Source organism: Poecilia reticulata, chromosome 21 (assembly GCF_904066995.2).
Source record: "Poecilia reticulata chromosome 21, P_reticulata-male-v2, whole genome shotgun sequence".
NCBI classification, from domain to species: domain Eukaryota; kingdom Metazoa; phylum Chordata; class Actinopteri; order Cyprinodontiformes; family Poeciliidae; genus Poecilia; species Poecilia reticulata.
The window spans coordinates 767501-787682 of record NC_088850.1 but is presented as its reverse complement, the minus strand read 5'-3'; the positions used below and the strand labels follow the sequence as shown (position 1 = coordinate 787682).

The 20182-nt window shown below is 47.8% G+C and overlaps 1 protein-coding gene across 2 annotated transcripts; it reads left to right on the top strand.

The window, feature by feature from the left end:
• Positions 1-895: 895 nt before the first annotated feature.
• senp6a (SUMO specific peptidase 6a) lies at positions 896-17557 on the top strand. 2 transcript variants are annotated; one of them, XM_081602186.1, is made up of 23 exons: positions 896-1089; positions 3082-3175; positions 5930-5993; positions 6070-6176; positions 7612-7761; positions 7843-7913; positions 8259-8443; positions 9181-9544; positions 9623-9858; positions 9934-10077; positions 11962-11995; positions 13007-13195; positions 13397-13590; positions 14043-14194; positions 14271-14387; positions 14469-14588; positions 14674-14766; positions 15204-15487; positions 15563-15642; positions 15750-15835; positions 15907-15975; positions 16047-16197; positions 16998-17557. In XM_081602186.1, exons 1-23 carry the CDS (start codon positions 1059-1061, stop codon positions 17199-17201), a joined length of 3219 nt encoding a protein of 1072 aa, XP_081458312.1. In that variant the 5' UTR covers positions 896-1058; the 3' UTR covers positions 17202-17557. The 2 variants fall into 2 exon arrangements, with proteins under 2 accessions (XP_081458312.1, XP_081458313.1); XM_081602187.1 differs by having other exon boundaries at positions 898-1089; positions 8352-8443.
• Positions 17558-20182: the final 2625 nt, after the last annotated feature.

Sequence of the window (20182 nt, the reverse complement as noted above, 5' to 3'; positions counted from 1 at the left end):
AACCCCTGCACCACCAGAGCTCACCCTACCAATAGTATTTTAAAACTCAGATTTCTATGTTCTATATTTAACACTATTCTGTGTTAAAGGAACACATTGTGTTATTTTTGACACTATATACTAGTGTTGTGTAAATCAACACTGATGTGTTAAATTTCAACTACTGAGTGTTGATTCAACACAAATAACACTTTCTAAAGTGTAAATTTAACACAATCAAGAGTGGACCAATATAGACACTTTCAAAGTGTTAATTCAACTCTAAAGGAGTTGAATTAATTTGCTGTGTGTGATGGAAACGGAAAATTTAGAAAAAAAAAACCTCCTACATTTTTCAAAAAAGGTTTTTTATACTTACTTGAGGTGTTTATTGGATTTATTTGGGGAAAAGAGTTATTGCACAAAAAGGAGAATGTAAAAACATTAAGTTCTAATGTAGCAAACTTTCCATCACTTGAATAATCTGAAGGCCAGCCGTCATTTCGACCGGTTACAATTTACACCCTGAATATTTGATGCCGACACGTAGAGATGTTCAGTTCTACAGGGAGTGCAGGTACTATAAATTAATCAATAACAAAAATCCCATCTGAGTCTCAGCTCTGATCTGAAATCTCAACTAACTGCATCTTAATATCTGGGGGCTAAAAGCACATTAAAGAGTGATTAAGGTCTGATGTCCAACGACGTCATGAATTTATGTAAATAGTTATGAAACTGTGTTATTTTCATCAAACTGTAAGATATTCCTGCTAATTTAACCTCATTAGGTAAAATAACTGAGTAAAGAAGGCCCAGACTATGTTAATGGATCAGAACCGGAGAGTTTGAGGTGTTCAGAACCGGTTCATGGTTACACTGGGGGTTAAACCTGCAGCATGTTCTGGTTTCATTCAGGTTCTACTGGCTTGGAATGTTAGAGCTTTTATTGTGAAGCCCTGACATTCAGCTTCCGGCATGGTGTGTATTTGTGGAGCCGAGAAGCTTTAAACGACCGAGCTGCTGTTTCCAGCCATTAATGAGGATCATCGGAACATGAAGTGGGTCTGGGCCTGAACATGGCCCACAACAGAAGCTTCTTCCTCCAAGGTAAGCGGTGACACTCCGCACCGGACCGGACCGGACCGGACCGCTGCTGCTTCACCCGCACTCAGCCACCGGGACTCCGGCTGGCTCCATGCTGCTTCTCCCCATCATCCTCTGCCCGGCCGGGGGGCAGGGAGGGCCGAATGCTCGGGGCTGGGCCGGCTGGGGGACCGGCTATGGTTCGGGTTCGGTTGTTTGTGACCGGAATCGGCTCTGTTCTGGGGGCTGCAGCTACCCCCGTTAGCGCTGCTGTTAGCTGGATGTAGCTGCAGCATAGCCGGGCCTTCCTGTGGCTGGGAGGGGAGGCTGTTGGCCCCAGAGCTGCCTGGCTGACCGCGGATGGAGGCGCAAACAAGTAAACAATAAACAAACAAACAAATAAACGGCCTCTGATTGGCCAGAGTTCACTAACAGAATGCTAACTGGTGCTAACGAACATGCTAACAGGCTAGCTGTAGATCTGAGAGGGAAACATGTAAACAAGCAGGATTGGTGTGAATTCAGAGGAAATATAATCTGCACAGGATAATAAATCCAAACATGAGGTATTATGAGTTTCTCTGTTTCTATTATTGTAGTTACTATTTACTAAAATCAGATAAAAACTCCTAAAATTAGATTAAATGGAAACGGGATTCCTTCAAATTAATTAGCGTACAAAACAGATATTACAGTTCACACAAACGAGAATATATATATATATATATATATATATATATAGTGTGTGTGTTTATGGGTCAAATATCTTTAATCAGTTATCTCTAACTTGTAACCAGCTCCTCTTTGCTGAAAAGTTGTTAGTATATTAGTTTGGTCCAAGTGTGCTGAGATATTTGCACTAAACTGGATAAAATACTATTTGCAGTGTAATTTGAAATGAATCCTGATTATTTTTACAGTGCAGATGTTTAGGTGGCAACCAGCTGGGTGGTTTGTTTTTCTCATAGGTGTGTTTTAGATTCAGGTATTTGTCTTTGAATGGAGCTTCAGGGCTACGTTGGGGCCGGTTGAGCCTGATTGGGCCCAGTGTTCTGGTTCTGGCTGTGTGGACCTCATCCAGAGCCAGTTTACCTGCAGCCAGGTGACCCAGGCCCAGCAGAGGCGTCCAATCAGCTGCTTCAGAGCCAGGAAACAGGAAGTGTTGTGGTGCGGCTGGTGTTCAGGTTCACGGTTCCTCAGCCGGAAAGAGGAGAAAATAAAAACTACAAACTACAGAAAACTCATTCATTAACAAAATGCTGCAATAAAACAGTAGAAATTATGTAAAAATAACCAAAGTCTTCCCAGAATTCCTCAGCCGTGTCCGTCTGACTGAAACGATTAATCAAATTAATCGTGATTAATCGATATTTGAATCAACAGTCAACTAATTTCACTAATTAATTAATCATTAGCTGGATTACACGGACTCAAAAAGGTGATTTGCTGAATAAAAACTTATTCAGAAACGTATAACGAAGCCAAAACTGTACAAAAATCTAAACATTTAATGTAAAACCAACTTTTTCTGTAAATCTGTTTCACTCTAAACTCAGGTTGTAGCTTTAGCTTCACTTGGATTAGATTTAACATTTCAGGTAATAAATGTTTTCCTTTTTATTTTAAAAACTGAATTTAATTATTTTCCAGTTGGATGTGTGTGAAATATTGCATTAAAAAGGTTTTAGAGGTTAAATGTAAATATGTATAAATGCCTTTTTTAATCCAGTTAATCGGTTAATTATTAGAATAACCAATTAATCATCATAATAATCGATCAGTTACCGGTTAGTAAAATGATCGTTGCAGCGTCTGGAGCGGCTCTCAGTCGGATCCGTCTGGTTCCGGTAGTCGGTTCTGCAGGGTCCAGAATTTCTCCCAGTCGGGTCCGACTCGCCCTCCACTGTGTGCAGCTGGAACCGGCCCGACTCATGTGATGCATGTGTTCTGACCCGGTTCTGGCTTGTGTTCTTCTGCTGTTCCTGTTCTGACCCGGTTCTGGTTTTACTGTCTAAGCCCTGAATAGATCCGAGAGCAGGAGAGATGGAGGCTTCAAGCACAGCTGGAGCTTCTCGCTTCCTGGTGACGCCGAGGCGGAAACCCGACACCAGTAAGCAGCTCTGCTCTCACGTTTTATCCCGACCGCCAAGGGCTGTCCTGGTGCTGCTGCTGTCATTCCCACCGTCATTCGCTTCCATTAGCCTCTGTTAGCTGCCATTAGCCTCCATTAGCCTCTGTTAGCTGCCATTAGCCTCTGTTAGCTTCCATTAGCCTCCATTAGCCTCTGTTAGCTTCCATTAGCCTCTGTTAGCTACCATTAGCCTCTGTTAGCTTCCATTAGCCTCTGTTAGCTTCCATTAGCCTCTGTTAGCTTCCATTAGCCTCTGTTAGCTTCCATTAGCCTCTGTTAGCTACCATTAGCCTCTGTTAGCTTCCATTAGCCTCTGTTAGCTTCCATTAGCCTCTGTTAGCTTCCATTAGCCTCTGTTAGCTTCCATTAGCCTCTGTTAGCTTCCATTAGCCTCTGTTAGCTTCCATTAGCCTCTGTTAGCTTCCATTAGCCTCCATTAGCCTCTGTTAGCTTCCATTAGCCTCTGTTAGCTTCCATTAGCCTCTGTTAGCTTCCATTAGCCTCTGTTAGCTTCCATTAGCCTCTGTTAGCTTCCATTAGCCTCTGTTAGCTACCATTAGCCTCCATTAGCCTCTGTTAGCTTCCATTAGCCTCTGTTAGCTTCCATTAGCCTCTGTTAGCTTCCATTAGCCTCTGTTAGCTTCCATTAGCCTCTGTTAGCTTTTGTTAGCCTCTGTTAGCCTCTGTTAGCTCCTGTTAGCCTCTGTTAGGCTTTGTTAGCCTCTGTTAGCTTCTGTTAGCCTCTGTTAGCTTCTGTTAGGCTTTGTTAGCCTCTGTTAGCTTCTGTTAGCCTCTGTTAGCTTCTGTTAGCCTCTGTTAGCTACCATTAGCCTCTGTTAGCTACCATTAGCCTCTGTTAGCTACCATTAGCCTCTGTTAGCTACCATTAGCCTCTGTTAGCTGCCATTAGCCTCTGTTAGCTGCCATTAGCCTCTGTTAGCTTCAATTAGCCTCTGTTAGCTTCAATTAGCCTCTGTTAGCTTCTGTTAGCCTCTGTTAGCTTCTGTTAGCCTCTGTTAGCCTCTGTTAGCCTCTGTTAGCTTCTGTTAGCCTCTGTTAGCTGCTGTTAGCCTCTGTTAGCTCCTGTTAGCCTCTGTTAGCTGCCGTTAGCCTCCGTTAGCCTCCCTTAGCCTCCATTAGCCTCTGTTAGCTTCCATTAGCCTCTGTTAGCTTCCATTAGCCTCTGTTAGCTTCCATTAGCCTCTGTTAGCTTCCATTAGCCTCTGTTAGCTTCCATTAGCCTCTGTTAGCTTCCATTAGCCTCTGTTAGCTACCATTAGCCTCCATTAGCCTCTGTTAGCTTCCATTTGCCTCCATTAGCCTCTTTTAGCCTCCGTTAGCTTCCATTAGCCTCTGTTAGCTGGATTTAGCCTCTGTTAGCTGCCATTAGCCTCTGTTAGCTTCCATTAGCCTCTGTTAGCTACCATTAGCCTCCATTAGCCTCTGTTAGCTTCCATTAGCCTCCATTAGCCTCTTTTAGCCTCCGTTAGCCTCCATTAGCCTCTTTCAGCCTCTGTTAGCTTCCATTAGCCTCTGTTAGCTGCCATTAGCCTCTGTTAGCCTCCATTAGCCTCGGTTAGGCTCCGTTAGCTTCCATTAGCCTCTGTTAGCTACCATTAGCCTCCATTAGCCTCTGTTAGCTTCCATTAGCCTCTGTTAGCTGCCATTAGCCTTGGTTAGGCTCCATTAGCCTCTGTTAGCTTCCATTAGCCTCTGTTAGCTTCCGTTAGCCTCTGTTAGCCTACAGTGCCCAGCTAGGCCCGTAATTATTCATGCTCCTGTCAGATTTTGATCAGAAATTATTTTATTTACCTAAGAAATCTGAAAAAAAAAAGTTACTAAATGATTCTGTAATCCTTATAAACGTTTGTTGGCAGCTTTCTGGCTGCTCTCTGATTAAGTGCAGGGCTGAATCGGTTAATTGGGATTAATTGATTACCGTAAGAATCAACTAAGTTAGTAATTAATCGGTAACTGGAGCATCAAAGCCTCAGATATGTGGAGAAAAATGTGTTGATGTAAAACCTGGGAATCACAACATGGTCATTATATTAGAATATGTGATAAAAATGTTTTGAAAACTCAACATAGATAAATAAAAGCTACATAGAAACGCTACAAAGCAAAAAAATAAATACAAAGAGGAAAATCTGCATTTCACTAAACTGAAGTCCTCCTGACCACTAGGGGGAGTCTGGAGTTGTTCTGTAATATTAAATGACTGCATGCTAAAAAAGCAAGTGGCATGCACTTTTTCTTTCTTCCACCCAACTTTCTTCTGAACTTCCCGTCTTTACTGAGTGTTTGGCGCCGGATAATCTGCTGGTCGACTCCCCCTAGTGGTCTGGAGGACTAACCTCAGTTTGCAGCTTTTTATACTTGTTTTTTTGTGTTGCAGTATTTTTCTGTCGCCTTAGTTTTTGTGTGTTTTGGAGTTTGCATCGTTTGAGTTTCGTTTGAACCCGTGGGCCACCGTACTGCAGCAGAAACATCACAAAATAAAGTTATCACAGAATTTTTTATTTAAATCTGAGAAACGATAATTAAGACAATCAGGGATGAAAACGGTGAAGGTCAGAGGTTTACATTCACCTGGTGGAAGTGAAATCGGACCAGACTTTTCTGGGGTTTGTTTAATCACGATGACTGAACCATCCAAGCCTTTCTCCTCAAGCCGCCACACTGTAGACAGGTCAAAGGTCATCGTGGCTGACGGTTCTGGACTCTCTGCAGGGCGAGCGCGGTGAGCAAGGAGGAGATGGAGCGGCAGCAGCTGACCCCCCCGGAGGAGAAGAAGGTAACTCCTCCTGGTTCTGACCCGGTTCTGATGGTTCTGATGGTTCTGGTTCTGATGCTGCTTCGTTCTGCCCCAGTCTCCTTCGTTAAAGCACTACAGTTCCCCCGACCCGCTGAGGACGTATGGAAACCGAGCCAGCAGCCACATGCGGTCCCTGACCCGGCTGACCCCCCGGAGGTTCAGGTACGGCCCGGTTCTGCTTCTTCAACCGAACTGGTCTCACTGGTGGCACTGGTTTGTTGTTCCAGTAGAGATCATCAATAATAGTCAATAAATAAACTATTATGAATATTGTTTTAACTCGTCAAATGATCAAAGATCTCCAGTAGCAGTCAGTGTTGCAGCAAACCTGAAGAGGCCTCTGACTGAAGAAGAAATCTGAAAGTCTTTTGACCATTCTGACATGCTAACAGCCTCAGCAAGAAATTATGACCTTAAAATGTCTTAAATCAATTTAAAAAATGCAAGTTGGCCTGAAATACGTGAATCACAGGTTTGACATTTAAACCATCTCTTCTTCTTCTTCTTCTTCTTCTTCTTGCAGGTTTTTGGTTTTTGTTTGTCTCTCGTGAGATTTTTCTCTCGGGCAAAAGTTTGAGTTGCACTCAGACATCTTCAAGCCCGTTGATGCTAATGCTAACTAGCTGCTGTGCTAAATTGTTAGCTTTTGACGATGTCCGGTGGTACAGGACCATTAGCCATGATGGTCGAGGCAGTTTCATTTATAAAGCAGCTTTGAGCCACAGACAACTTGGTGCTTATAACGAGAAGTTATAAACATGTAATAAGATAAAACATTAAACAGTTTTAAATTAAACAAAAAATAAGTAAGGTGCTACGTTAGCTAACTAAGTAGCGCTTTTGCCAGCTAGCTTCTGTAGCACAGCATATCGTCAACAGCTTGCTAGCAGGGGCATGCTAGCAGCCAGTTAGCAGTAGCCTCAAACATGTCTCTCTGATAGGACAGAAAACAGGAAGCTGTCAGAACCTCCTCTGATTGGATGGAGAAACTGGTTAAACCCAGAAGGTTCTGAAGGTCCCACCGGATCAGAACCTTCATCACTCTGAGCTGAAAATCTGGGAAAATCTTGAAAGTTAAACTGGAAATGGATCAGAATGAGAACTGGGTTAACTGGGTCCAGCCTCCTGATGGTTCTGATAGAAAGACGGCCGAGAAGGCGGTCCAAACAGCAGTGGGCCTTCATTATTATCTGCAGATGCTGGTTCTGGTTGGTTTCTGATTTGTCCTGGTCCTGGTTCTGGTTCCGGTTCCGGTTCTGGTCCCGGTCCTGGTCCCGGTTCCGGTACTGGTCCCGGTTCCGGTCCTGGTCCTCGTCCCGGTCCTGGTCCCGGTCTTGGTTCCGGTTCTGGTTCTGGTCCTTGTCCTGGTTCCGGTTCTGGTCCTGGTCCCGGTCCTGGTTCCTGTTCTAGTCCTGGTCCTGGTCCCGGTCTTGGTCCCGGTCCTGGTTCCGGTTCTAGTCCTGGTCCTCGTCTCCGTCCTGGTCCCCGTCCCGGTTCTGATCCAGGTCCCGGTCTTGGTCCAGGTTCTGGTTCTGATCCAGGTCCTGGTCCCGGTCCTGGTCCTCGTCCCGGTTCTGACCCGCTCTCTGCCCCATAGTGACGTGGCGCTGCCGGTACCGACGCCGTCCTCCACCAGAACCGACCTGAACCTGATCTTCACCTCGGCGCTTCCTCCAGGGATCGTCCTGCAGGGCCGCCACTTCCAGCACGCCCAGGTGCCGTCGGCCGCCAGGAAGCCGGGTCAAAGGTCAGCCGTCCCCACGCGCGCGCTTCTGCCTCCACATGCGGACGTCGCTAGAGACGCTCTGTTGTCCCTCCTGTCCCGCAGAAACAACTTCTCGTCCACACAGCCGGCCGTGGAAGTGGACAGCATCGTCCTCACCTGTCCGGAGTCTCCAGGTAGAGTCCTGCTCCGCTGCTTCACGTTACCATGGAAACGAGCATTAAGTAGCGTCGGCGTTAGCTAGCTAACGCTAGTTTCTGATCCATCTTCATCAAAACAAATCTGCAGTGCTTTGATTCTTCCATCTTAGCCTTATCAATTCTGTTATTAATGGTTAATCAGGTCAGTGGGCGGGGCCAACTCTGCTCTGGTTGACAGCGATTGGTCAGAGGTTGACCAATCAGACGTTAGATCCGTTTGATCCAATCATGTTCCACCAGAAATATAAAAAAATGATTATTTTCAGTTAAGGCTGCAACATTCTGATGATTTCACGTCTGCATGGACGTTCCTGACGGCAGCAGGTGTTTCCGTAACGACCGGAGCTGCTGCCAGAATGAGTCCTGGTCGTCATGGCGACGGGTCAGCTGACCTGCCTGCTCTAACTGTTGCAGAAGAAGAAACGCTGAGCATCAAGCGGCGCGTCCAGCAGAGGAGGAAACCGCTGGAGGACGTCGGCTTCTCTCCGCAGCTCCAGGCCCCCGAGGTGAGAGGGGCCGCACCGCGTTTCCCACAATTCATAGCTGAGACGCACTCCAGGAAACACACACACACAATAATCAACATCGTAATTATTTGTAATCTCTTCTGTTGAGAAAACAGACGATTAAGTTACATTTTTCTACATGGAAGTCAGGAATAAACTGACATGTTTCACATGTGTCCCGTTTCCCTTGTTCCCCGTGTTCTCCATGTTCTCCGTGTTCCCCGTGTTCTCCATGTTTCCCGTGTTCCCCGTGTTCTCCATGTTTCCCATGTTCCCCGTGTTCTCCATGTTTCCCATGTTCCCCATGTTCCCCGTGTTCTCCATGTTTCCCATGTTCCCCGTGTTTCCCATGTTCCCCGTGTTCCCCGTGTTCTCCATGTTTCCCGTGTTTCCCATGTTCCCCGTGTTCTCCATGTTTCCCATGTTCCCCGTGTTCTCCATGTTTCCCATGTTCCCCGTGTTCTCCATGTTTCCCATGTTCCCCGTGTTCTCCATGTTCCCCATGTTCCCCGTGTTCTCCATGTTCCCCGTGTTCTCCGTGTTCCCCGTGTTCTCCGTGTTCTCCATGTTCCCCGTGTTCTCCATGTTTCCCATGTTCCCCGTGTATGTTCCCCGTGTTCTCCATGTTTCCCATGTTTCCCATGTTCCCCGTGTTCTCCATGTTTCCCATGTTCCCCGTGTTCTCCATGTTTCCCATGTTCCCCGTGTTCTCCATGTTCCCCCTGCTCCCTGTGCAGCCGGGTCGGCCCGTCTGCCACTCCGTGTGTCTGAAGTGTCGCCAGCCCAGTGAGCTCGGCAGCAGCTGCTTGACCTGCGGCAGCAGTGAGTCTCTGGCGCCCCCCCCAGGCGCCCCGACCCAGCCCGCCTCGTCCTCCCCCACCCCGCGCCCCGCCATCCGGTCCCAGAACCCCGCCGGACACGTCGGGATCCAGCAGAACTTCTACAAACCCGGCGCCGCCATGCCGGTGCGCGTCTCGGCCAGCAGGGCGGCGCCGCTGAGCAACGGCAGGATCCCGCTGCTAGCTGGGACGTCGGGCTGCTGCAGAGCCAAAGGGAAGCAAGCGGCGGCGGCGGGGCAGCAGCCCGACCTCAACGACCCCAGTGAGCCACGGGAATCACCATCCGGGAAGCTCGCGGTTTTCCGATGCCGCCAGGCTGACCTGCGTTCTTCTTCTGTAGTCGTCCTGTCCAGCGACGAGGAGGAGGCGGAGACGGGCAGCACTGGAAGCGTGAACCGATTGGACAACGTCTCGCCCCGACCCGCTGACTCCGCCCACTCCTCTCCGGCGCCCTCTGGAGGCCGAGTGGAGGCGGCGGTGAAGAGCGCCGCCGAGCAGGAGGAGCTGAACGGCGACTTCTTCGAGGACGTCAACACGAAGATCACGATCCCGCGCCGAGCCCGCATGAAGGACCAGGTGAGACCGGGAGTTTACTGGGAAAATCCCCGGGAGCTAACTGGGAATCAAACCTCTTCTTCTCCCGTTTCCCAGTTTGGAAATCAGCCTCCAGCCGAGTCGCTGACGCCGAAGAGGAAGAAGCCCAAAATGGCGCTCACCAAGTGCGACAGCATCATCCTGGAGTGCCGCAGCGTTCGGATCGGCAGCCTGAGGCGGATGGTGACGAAGCCCGTCATCGTGAGTCCGAACCGTTCCCAGTCCTAGATTCACCACTAGTTTGGAAATTATAGCTCGTTGCTTTTTTTAAAATCTCGGGTTGATTTCGGGTTAATCTCGGGTTGATTTCGGGTTGATTTCAGGTTAATCTCGGGTTGATTTCGGGTTAATCTCGGGTTGATTTCAGGTTAATCTCGGGTTGATTTCAGGTTAATCTCGGGTTGATTTCGGGTTGATTTCGGGTTAATCTCGGGTTGATTTCGGGTTAATCTCGGGTTGATTTCGGGTTGATTTCAGGTTAATCTCGGGTTGATTTCAGGTTAATCTCGGGTTGATTTCGGGTTAATCTCGGGTTGATTTCGGGTTGATCTCGGGTTAATCTCGGGTTGATTTCGGGTTGATTTCGGGTTGATTTCGGGTTAATCTCGGGTTGATTTCGGGTTGATCTCGGGTTGATCTCGGGTTGATTTCGGGTTAATCTCGGGTTGATTTCGGGTTAATCTCGGGTTGATTTCGGGTTGATCTCGGGTTAATCTCGGGTTGATCTCGGGTTGATTTCGGGTTAATCTCGGGTTGATTTCGGGTTAATCTCGGGTTGATTTCGGGTTAATCTCGGGTTGATTTCGGGTTAATCTCGGGTTGATTTCGGGTTGATCTCGGGTTAATCTCGGGTTGATTTCGGGTTGATCTCGGGTTGATCTCGGGTTGATTTCGGGTTGATCTCGGGTTGATTTCGGGTTGATCTCGGGTTGATTTCGGGTTAATCTCGGGTTGATTTCGGGTTAATCTCGGGTTGATTTCGGGTTGATTTCAGGTTAATCTCGGGTTGATTTCGGGTTGATTTCGGGTTAATCTCGGGTTGATTTCGGGTTAATCTCGGGTTGATTTCGGGTTAATCTCGGGTTGATTTCAGGTTAATCTCGGGTTGATTTCGGGTTAATCTCGGGTTGATTTCGGGTTGATTTCGGGTTAATCTCGGGTTAATCTCGGGTTAATCTCGGGTTGATCTCGGGTTGATCTCGGGTTGATTTCGGGTTAATCTCGGGTTGATTTCGGGTTAATCTCGGGTTGATTTCGGGTTAATCTCGGGTTGATTTCGGGTTAATCTCGGGTTGATTTCGGGTTGATTTCGGGTTAATCTCGGGTTGATTTCGGGTTGATTTCGGGTTAATCTCGGGTTGATTTCGGGTTGATTTCGGGTTAATCTCGGGTTGATCTCGGGTTAATCTCGGGTTGATCTCGGGTTAATCTCGGGTTGATCTCGGGTTGATTTCGGGTTAATCTCGGGTTGATTTCGGGTTGATTTCAGGTTAATCTCGGGTTGATTTCGGGTTAATCTCGGGTTGATTTCGGGTTAATCTCGGGTTAATCTCGGGTTGATTTCGGGTTGATTTCGGGTTAATCTCGGGTTAATCTCGGGTTGATTTCGGGTTAATCTCGGGTTGATTTCGGGTTAATCTCGGGTTGATTTCGGGTTGATCTCGGGTTGATTTCGGGTTAATCTCGGGTTGATTTCGGGTTAATCTCGGGTTGATTTCGGGTTAATCTCGGGTTGATCTCGGGTTAATCTCGGGTTAATCTCGGGTTGATTTCGGGTTGATCTCGGGTTGCTGGGGTTGGTGCTGGTTGCTTTTTTGGTGGAAAGTCGCTGAATTTCGGAGCGTCAGACACCAGAACCTCAGCAGAACCTCGGGCCGGGCTCCTCCTGGCTGCGCCACATTCATGCATGGATTCATGAAAAAGGAGCCCAGACCTGAACCGAGTTCACAGAAATGAACAAACCTTTTACGAGTCACACATTTGTGTTAAAATGTCGTTTTATGGAACTGATTTAATATTCTGATTACTGCAGCTCAGATCAAAGTGGAGCAGAAAACATTAATTACATTTTTTGCTTTTTTCCAGTTTTCTGTGGACAGCATCCAGGTGGAGGCTGAAGGTAAGGAGCAGCTGTGATTGGCTGCCTGCAGCAGGCTGATTGGTTAATACCAGAGATTATTTAAATCCAGATTAAATCAAGTTGACCTCAAGTTAATCTCAGGTTGATTTCAGGTTAATCTCAGGTTGATTTCAGGTTAATCTCAGGTTGATTTCAGGTTAATCTCAGGTTGACCTCAGGTTAATCTTAGGTTGATCTCAGGTTAATCTCAGGTTGACCTCAGGTTGACCTCAGGTTAATCTCAGGTTAATCTCAGGTTGACCTCAGGTTGATAATCTCAGGCTGATCTCAGGTTAATCTTAGGTTTATCTTAGGTTAATCTCAGGTTGATTTCAGGTTGACCTCAGGTTGATTTCAGGTTAATCTCAGGTTGACCTCAGGTTAATCTCAGGTTAATCTTAGGTTAATCTCAGGTTGATTTCAGGTTGACCTCAGGCTGATCTCAGGTTAATCTTAGGTTGACCTCAGGTTAATCTCAGGTTGACCTCAGGTTGACCTCAGGTTAATCTCAGGTTAATCTCAGGTTGATTTCAGGTTGACCTCAGGCTGATTCCAGGTTAATCTCAGTTTAATCTTAGGTTGACCTCAGGTTAATCTCAGGTTGATAATCTCAGGCTGATCTCAGGTTGACCTCAGGTTGACCTCAGGTTAATCTCAGGTTAATCTTAGGTTTATCTTAGGTTAATCTCAGGTTGATTTCAGGTTGACCTCAGGCTGATCTCAGGTTAATCTTAGGTTGACCTCAGGTTAATCTCAGGTTGACCTCAGGTTAATCTCAGGTTGATCTCAGGTTAATCTCAGGTTGACCTCAGGTTAATCTTAGGTTTATCTTAGGTTAATCTCAGGTTGATTTCAGGTTAATCTCAGGTTGACCTCAGGCTGATTCCAGGTTAATCTCAGTTTAATCTTAGGTTGACCTCAGGTTAATCTCAGGTTGATAATCTCAGGCTGATCTCAGGTTGACCTCAGGTTGACCTCAGGTTAATCTCAGGTTTCCTGCCGTCCCTCCAGGTGCGGAGCCCGGCTCTGTGGAAGAGGTTTACCTGAAGACGTCGGAGCTGATCAGCTGCGAGTGGTGCAGCGTCCGGAAGCTTCCCGTTCTGTTTTTCCAGACGACGGCGGATGAATGTGTGCGCCTGCGCTCCAAGCTCAACATGTCGCAGGAGCAGGGGGGCCTGTGGTACGACTGCACCGCAGAGCGTGAGTCCAGACGGCTTCCTGTGTCGGGTCCGGGTCAGAACCAGAACGTTGAAACTAAAGCTTCACTTTATTCTGTCAGAAACGACCCGTGCTAGTAGAATTAGTTCTGTTGACAGTTCTCATGGTTTCCAGTCTTTTATTCTAGCGCTTAATGTAGCTAGCGTCTGAGTTCATGATGGATGTGAGGCTTTGCTTCCTCAGACGTGGATGAGAAGTACATCGTGCTGATCTTCGAGAACGGCCTGGTGATGAAGGAGCAGATGATCCTGGAGGACATCCTGACCGTCATCGGCCGCAACAACAGACTCAGCAGCTTCCCCACCAAGCTGACCTTCGACGAGGCCAACATCCGCCTGGTCAACTACAACAAGGCGTCCAGCCAGAAGGTCGACAAGGTGCGTTCACTGACCAACGGAAATCTGGATGACCTTTCCGGTCCAAACGGGAAGCTGGCAGAAGCCCGGATCATCTGGACGCTCCTCGTTTGACTTGCATAGATTTATTAATTGGCTTAATTACGTCATAAGTACATAAATATTACCTATAATGTAAAATGTTCCAAGTTGGACTCTTTAGATTATTTAACTTGTTTTAGCGTCTTCTAGCTTTGACTTTAGTCGGCTTTTCCCTGTTGGTCTAGTTTTTGCTTTGCGTCCGTCGTTGGGGGACTTCGGTTCCTGATCAGGTCTCATTTCTGATCATCAACAGGATGAGCTGCTTTTAGGTTAGCATTAGCGACGTTAGCTCTGTTGTGACCGCTCACTGGAATGGATCTGATTTGATCTGGTCCTGGTTCTGAACCGGACCTTTACTCAGCCTCTGGTTGGTGTTGCCCCCCGCCCCCCAGGTGAAGCTGGAGCAGCAGCCCCCCAAAGCGCCCCCTGCTGGCGGGATGTCGACTCGCGCGCGGATGTCGACGCGCCAGCAGAGCGGCGCGTTCTTCGACGAAGACGAGGAAATGACGGACCTGCAGCCGACCTTCTCTGGGCCGGTCATGAAGTGAGTGTCTGTGCTGCCCCCAGCAGGCCGGCTGAGCTACCTGCCGTTGGTTAACCTGCCGGCGTCTGCCCCCCAGGCTGATGGTGTACCCCCCGCCTCCAGCCAAAGGCGGGATCTCCGTCACCAACGAAGACCTGCACTGCCTTAACGACGGGGAGTTCCTGAACGACGTCATCATCGACTTTTATTTAAAGTGAGTTTTTATCGTTTCCGCTTCTCCTTCCATGTGAACAGATTTAAAACTTCTGGTCGTTTCTGTTTCTCTGTTTTTTAGATATTTAGTTTTGGAAAAATTAAAAAAAGACGCCCAAAGGATCCACGTGTTCAGCTCGTTCTTCTACAAGCGGCTGAATCAGCGAGAGCGGCGGAGCGGCCCGGACACCGTCAGCCTGCCGTAAGCGCCGCCGCCGCCACCGCCGCCGCGTTTCAGGCGGTCCGGACGGTTCCGGTTCTGATCTAAACTCTGATTGGCTCCTCAGGATCCAGAAGAGGAAGCACAACAGGGTGAAGACGTGGACGCGGCGCGTGGATCTGTTCCAGAAGGACTTCATCTTTGTTCCCATCAACGAGTCGTAAGTCGCCCTGACCTCTGACCTTTAATCTCCTAATTTATATAAAAACAGGCCTGGAGACCTAACAGTCCGGCACCTGAACCCAGTCTGACTGGAACAAACAGAAACGTAATAAAAAGCTGAAATCTGTTCATTCAAACAGTCAGAAGCAAAATCTATAAAATGTCTGAAAGTTTTTGCATTAAAGATAAAAACTCTGCTCCTTCATCTGGTTCTGATCTGGTTCTGATCTGGCATCGATCGTATTTTCTGTTTCTGTCTGGTTCATAACTGATCAGCAGCTTCGATCGATCAGTAAAAACATGTTTCTGACGGTAAAATTGAGCTGTTTTTACAGCAGCGCCACCTGGTGGTTCAGCCTCAGTGAACGGAAGCAGCTGGAAGTCTCACGGTTTCCCTCATGAGGTTAAAGGTCAGGTGGATCCGTTTCTCCTCAGGGCCCACTGGTACCTGGCGGTCATATGCTTCCCGGGCCTGCACGGTCCGGTCCTGGAGAAGAACCCCATGTACCTGGACCCGCCCGCGGCCTCCGGGTCGCCCGGCGAGCCGCAGGCGGAGGAGAACATCCCGGACCACTGCCGGCCGCTGTCCCCGGACGGCCTGGACTGCTCGTCCGAGGAGCCGTCCCCCGCCGTACCGGAGGAGGCCGACTGCGACCCGAACGAGGCGGGCCAGAACCCGCTGGGACCGGGCCGGGCCGACGCCGAGCTGCGGTTCAGCAGTAAGTGGATGTAAAGGTTCTGCTGCTGCTGCGTGGTGCTGAGCCCGGATCAGAACCGTCTGTTGCTGTCTGCAGGCGAGCTGCACCGGATCAGCGTCTGCTACGGCTCCGGAGACGACGCCTGCGCCTTCTCTGACGACCAGAGCTCCTGCCAGGTACCGACCCGCCTCGTCCCCAACCTGACCCGGTTCTGGGTGTAACACGACGAATCGTCCAAACGGCCATTAGTGGGTGATAATCGATTAATCGCTGTGTTGATCAGGACGAGTGCAGCGACGACGGGAACATGGCCGACGACACCGGCGCCTCCGAGACCAGCTTGGCCTCCAAACCCGTCATCTGCAAACAGTGAGTGGGTCGGCCCGTCAGAACCAGCAGCGCCCCCTGCTGGTTCTGACGGGCCCCGTCTGCTCTCTCAGGCCGTGTATCCTCATCATGGACTCCCTGCGCGGCCCGGCCCGGTCCAACGTGGTCAAGACTCTCAGAGAGTGAGTGGGATGCGTTCCGGTTCTGATCCGGCTCTGATGCTGGTTCTGATGCTGGTTCTGATCTGGTCCAGGTACCTGGAGGTGGAGTGGGAGGTGCGGCACGCGTCGCAGCGGGGTTTTGGGAAGGAGGTGATGAAGGGCTCCAGCCCCCGCGTGCCGCAGCAGGATAACTTCAGCGACTGCGGCGTTTACGTCCTGCAGTACGTGGAGAGCTTCTTCGAGGTCAGAGCCGTCCGCCATCTTGTTTCATCCATCTTTGGTTCAAACATTTGGCGTCTCAGTGCTGCCCTCTGCGGGTTGGAAGCGGCTACTGCAGCTGAATTCTCCTATTGGCTGAAAGCCCTGCCTCACTCGGGCTGCGTTCGATGTCCGTGGGAACTTGGAGCGCTCCAGTTCAGCCGGACAAGCCGGGATTTCGTAGGACTTCTAACGTCGTGTTAATCTTTACCTTCCTCCATTTTTAATCTCTTCAGTTCAGTTTTAGACGTTTATTCAACATTTAGATGACGGACTAAAAATCAGCTTCACATGAGAGAAAAGTGACCAAAGCAGAAAAAGGTCTTTAACGCTGCGGATCGATGAGTTTTCGACCGTTTCATTTCCGTTCTGGTTGCGGCCATTAAAGACCAGGTGCATGCTGGGATACGGGTTTGGGTTTCCAGGGGCTGACGCTGGAGTTGGGGTTAAAACAAGAACCCAAATCAAGCAGAGGTCTGTAACGTGGAGTGGCGCCCCCTAGAGGAGCCAGGGGTACTGCAGTGTCGCGTGAGACATCAGGCCATTTATAAATATCTTTCTTTAAATACACATTCATGTAAATCCATCGTGTAATAAATAGATAAAATAATTTATTTCAGACAGAAACTGACATATTATCTCGATGTTAGTAGAATAATAGAAATCAGATTCCGTCATGTCCATACTGATGTTAGATTCCAGGTTTTGGAGGCTCCAAGACGACTGTTGGGTTTCTGGGAGCCTCCACAGGTTCTGATCCGTCCCGGTTCTGCTCCTCTCTCCAGAACCCCATCCCCAGCTTCCACCTGCCCATGAACTTGTCTGACTGGTTCCCCCAGCAGCGGATGAAGACAAAGCGCGAGGAGATCAAGGAGCTCATCCTGAAGATCCAAGGTCAACAGGAAGTGGACAGGAAGGAGTCGGGCCGGGCCGAGGAGCCGCCCGGTTCCCCTGAGGAGGTCGAGGAGACGCCGGGATCCGACCCCTGATAGCCCTGTCTCCTTGGAGACGGTCCTGGATCTCCTGCCTACGTTAAAAACACATCAGACTTGAAATTTGTACCGAGTGAGACATCACATGTAAATACGCTGCCTTTGTAACTTCCTGTTTAGGACTCATCCGTGGAGCGTTAAGTTATGGATACATACGCGTCTCGTCCTGCGGGAGGCGCTGTTCTGCTCTTGCATCGTCATTTTTTAATCTCGCCTTGTTTAGAGGAGCCGAAGAAAATAAACGGAAGCCTGTGAGTTCAGAGCGCGCCCCCTGGTGGACAGGAGGCGCAGTAGTTAGGAGATTCTTCTGTCTGGATGAATCAACATTAAAAACAAACTGATGCAAGAGCAAATGCGAGTCCGCCTCTCTGTCTGCTGCTGCCGACGGAACCGAACCGTCATGATGGTACCAACCCGACAGAATGGGTTCGACCCGACGGAACCGAACCGACCAGATGGTACCAATCCGATACTACTGACCCTATAGCCAACCCGAGCTACGGACACGGTGGTACCGACATACAAAAGGGACTGACGCAGACCAGACCTGATGGACCCCACACGACCGGAAATGACAGTTTGGTACGGAGCCGACCCAGTAGGCCCGACTCCAGACTAGTTGAACAGGAAGCATCGGGTTATTTTGGGGGACAAAATGAATCTACGTAGCAATAATAATATTACTCAAGTAAAAGGAACAGTGCAGTAAAACTCTTATAAGAACCTTTTTTCCAAAAAAGTTACTCAAGTGAATGTAACCAATATTACCCACTTTTGAACATAACAGTAGGCTATAGACTACTAGTTAACAAGCTTAAGGTGCTGCATTGGTGTTAGCTAGCAGCTAACATTAGCTAGTCGTCGTTTAGCTAGCATTACCTGCATCCAGCAGTTTTACTCAACTCAGTCGGTTAGTTTGGGGAAAAACTGCAAACACGCCTGCGCAGCTCCGGCCAGCAGCAGCAGGTCTCCTTCGCTGCCACACAGGTGGAAACCCAGCGCGACTGAGCCGTACGTAACAGCGTCCGCCATCTTGTATGTGGCAGCAGAGGATCGGAGCTCCTTAAGTCCTTTGCTGTGTGTTTCAACTGTTTTAAGAAACAAACTGGATTCATTGGCATTACCTTTCACAGGTAAGTTTGAAAGATCAGAATCACTTTGCAGCCAGAAATTCGCTTCTAAACGACCGAGAAATATTTCCTATGTAGCTAAATTTACCTCGAAGTAACGACTGATTGTTAGCATAGCAGCTAAATAACCGCTGGTTGTTAGCATAGCAGCTAAATAACCGCTGGTTGTTAGCATAGCAGCTAAATAACCGCTGGTTGTTAGCATAGCAGCTAAATAACCGCTGGTTGTTAGCGTAGCAGCTAATATAACCGCTGATTGTTAGCATAGCAGCTAATATAACCCCTGATTGTTAGCGTAGCAGCTAATATAACCGCTGATTGTTAGCATAGCAGCTAATATAACCACCGATTGTTAGCGTAGCAGCTAATATAACCGCCGATTGTTAGCGTAGCAGCTAATATAACCGCCGATTGTTAGCGTAGCAGCTAATATAACCGCCGATTGTTAGCATAGCAGCTAATATAACCACTGATTGTTAGCGTAGCAGCTAATATAACCGCTGGTTGTTAGCATAGCAGCTAACGTTTTCATCCTGTTTTCTAATGAGAGCTGATGAGAAACGGCTGTTAGAGGAGAAGTGAATTAAAAACCAGAGGATTTAGTGAGTAAAGGTCAGTCAGGATCAGAGCTGGAGCTGCTGGTCTTCAGTCTGTTTCCAGCTCAGCTTCTCCATGTCGGTGTTTAGCTATAAAGATGCTACGAGTCAGAGCCCAACATGCTGAAAATGTGTATATTTATGTATTTTCTATGTCACTTTTGGATAATTTCTCTTTTCTTCTTGGCTTTAGCCTGTGAACCAGGACGTCTCAGAAGTCACTGAGTTCTCCCAGTGTGACCAGCAGACTGAAGCCTGTGACCAGTGTTCCCAGTATAATAAATACATGTTTTATTCTTTCACTTTTTGTTTTAAATATCTCAATCTGAAATATTAGTGAAATAAAAATAATTTACTCTGTTAGAATGATTTTCACTCTGCTGTCAATAACAGAGTTGGAAAACTGTAAGAAATATTTATTCTCTGAAAAAAGAAAAATATGTAGTGTAAAGTTTGACAATGCCTGATTTATAAATCTAAAGGCATTTCTCAAAAATTTATAAAAAAACAAGAAAATTATTTTTCTACTCTTGAAACGTTAAATGTACATTAAATTATGGAATTATGTAAATATATTCTTTAATAAAACACTAAAAGTATGTCTGTTCATCAATGTCATTAGAAAAATGATCAGAATCATTTCTATCAAATAAAACTTTTGATGTCATTTCTTTGATTGACAAATATATTAATGTGTGAAAGAAAATGTGTCAATGGCAGGAATTAACTTAAAATACTTTGTAGAACGGCACTTTATAAAGTTCGGTCCGTTCACCTGTATTAGCTACTGGCACATATTCCACATTCAACATGGCGGACGCTGTTACGTATCTCAGCAACGGGCCGACCCGCTCCATGACCTTTGACCCGCTCCATGAGGCGTCTACGTATTAATGTCTATGGTCTCAACCACAGACATAATATAAGAGTAGACCCCGCATTGGCTGCTCCAGGAAATACGGCGGCCATCTTGGAGAGGTCGTCCCTCCTACTTTGCTCAACCAAACAGCAGCAGATGCCTCAGCACTGAGGATATTGTTGTTCTGATCGATGGACTATTGATGTGAGGCTCCACAGGCAACATTTCACAAGTAAGATGGACATTTTACTGTGTATATATTGTGATTAGAATATTACTTTACTGTATTTATGTCCACCAAAGAGACTCTGATGAACTTCGTGTTGTTCTGGCAGAACCAGAACTGCTAGGAGCAGAACCTCCTCATTACAGCCCTCAGCATGACTCTGCCAT

What these genes read in the sequence shown, in the direction of transcription:
- senp6a (XM_081602186.1), top strand. Translation starts at nt 1,059, where the DNA reads ATGGCCCACAACAGAAGCTTCTTCCTCCAAG. An exon ending in CCCCCCCGGAGGAGAAGAAG is followed by an intron (nt 5,994 to 6,069) that starts GTAACTCCTCCT and finishes GTTCTGCCCCAG; the next exon opens with TCTCCTTCGTTAAAGCACTA. An exon ending in AAACCCGTCATCTGCAAACA is followed by an intron (nt 15,836 to 15,906) that starts GTGAGTGGGTCG and finishes CTGCTCTCTCAG; the next exon opens with GCCGTGTATCCTCATCATGG.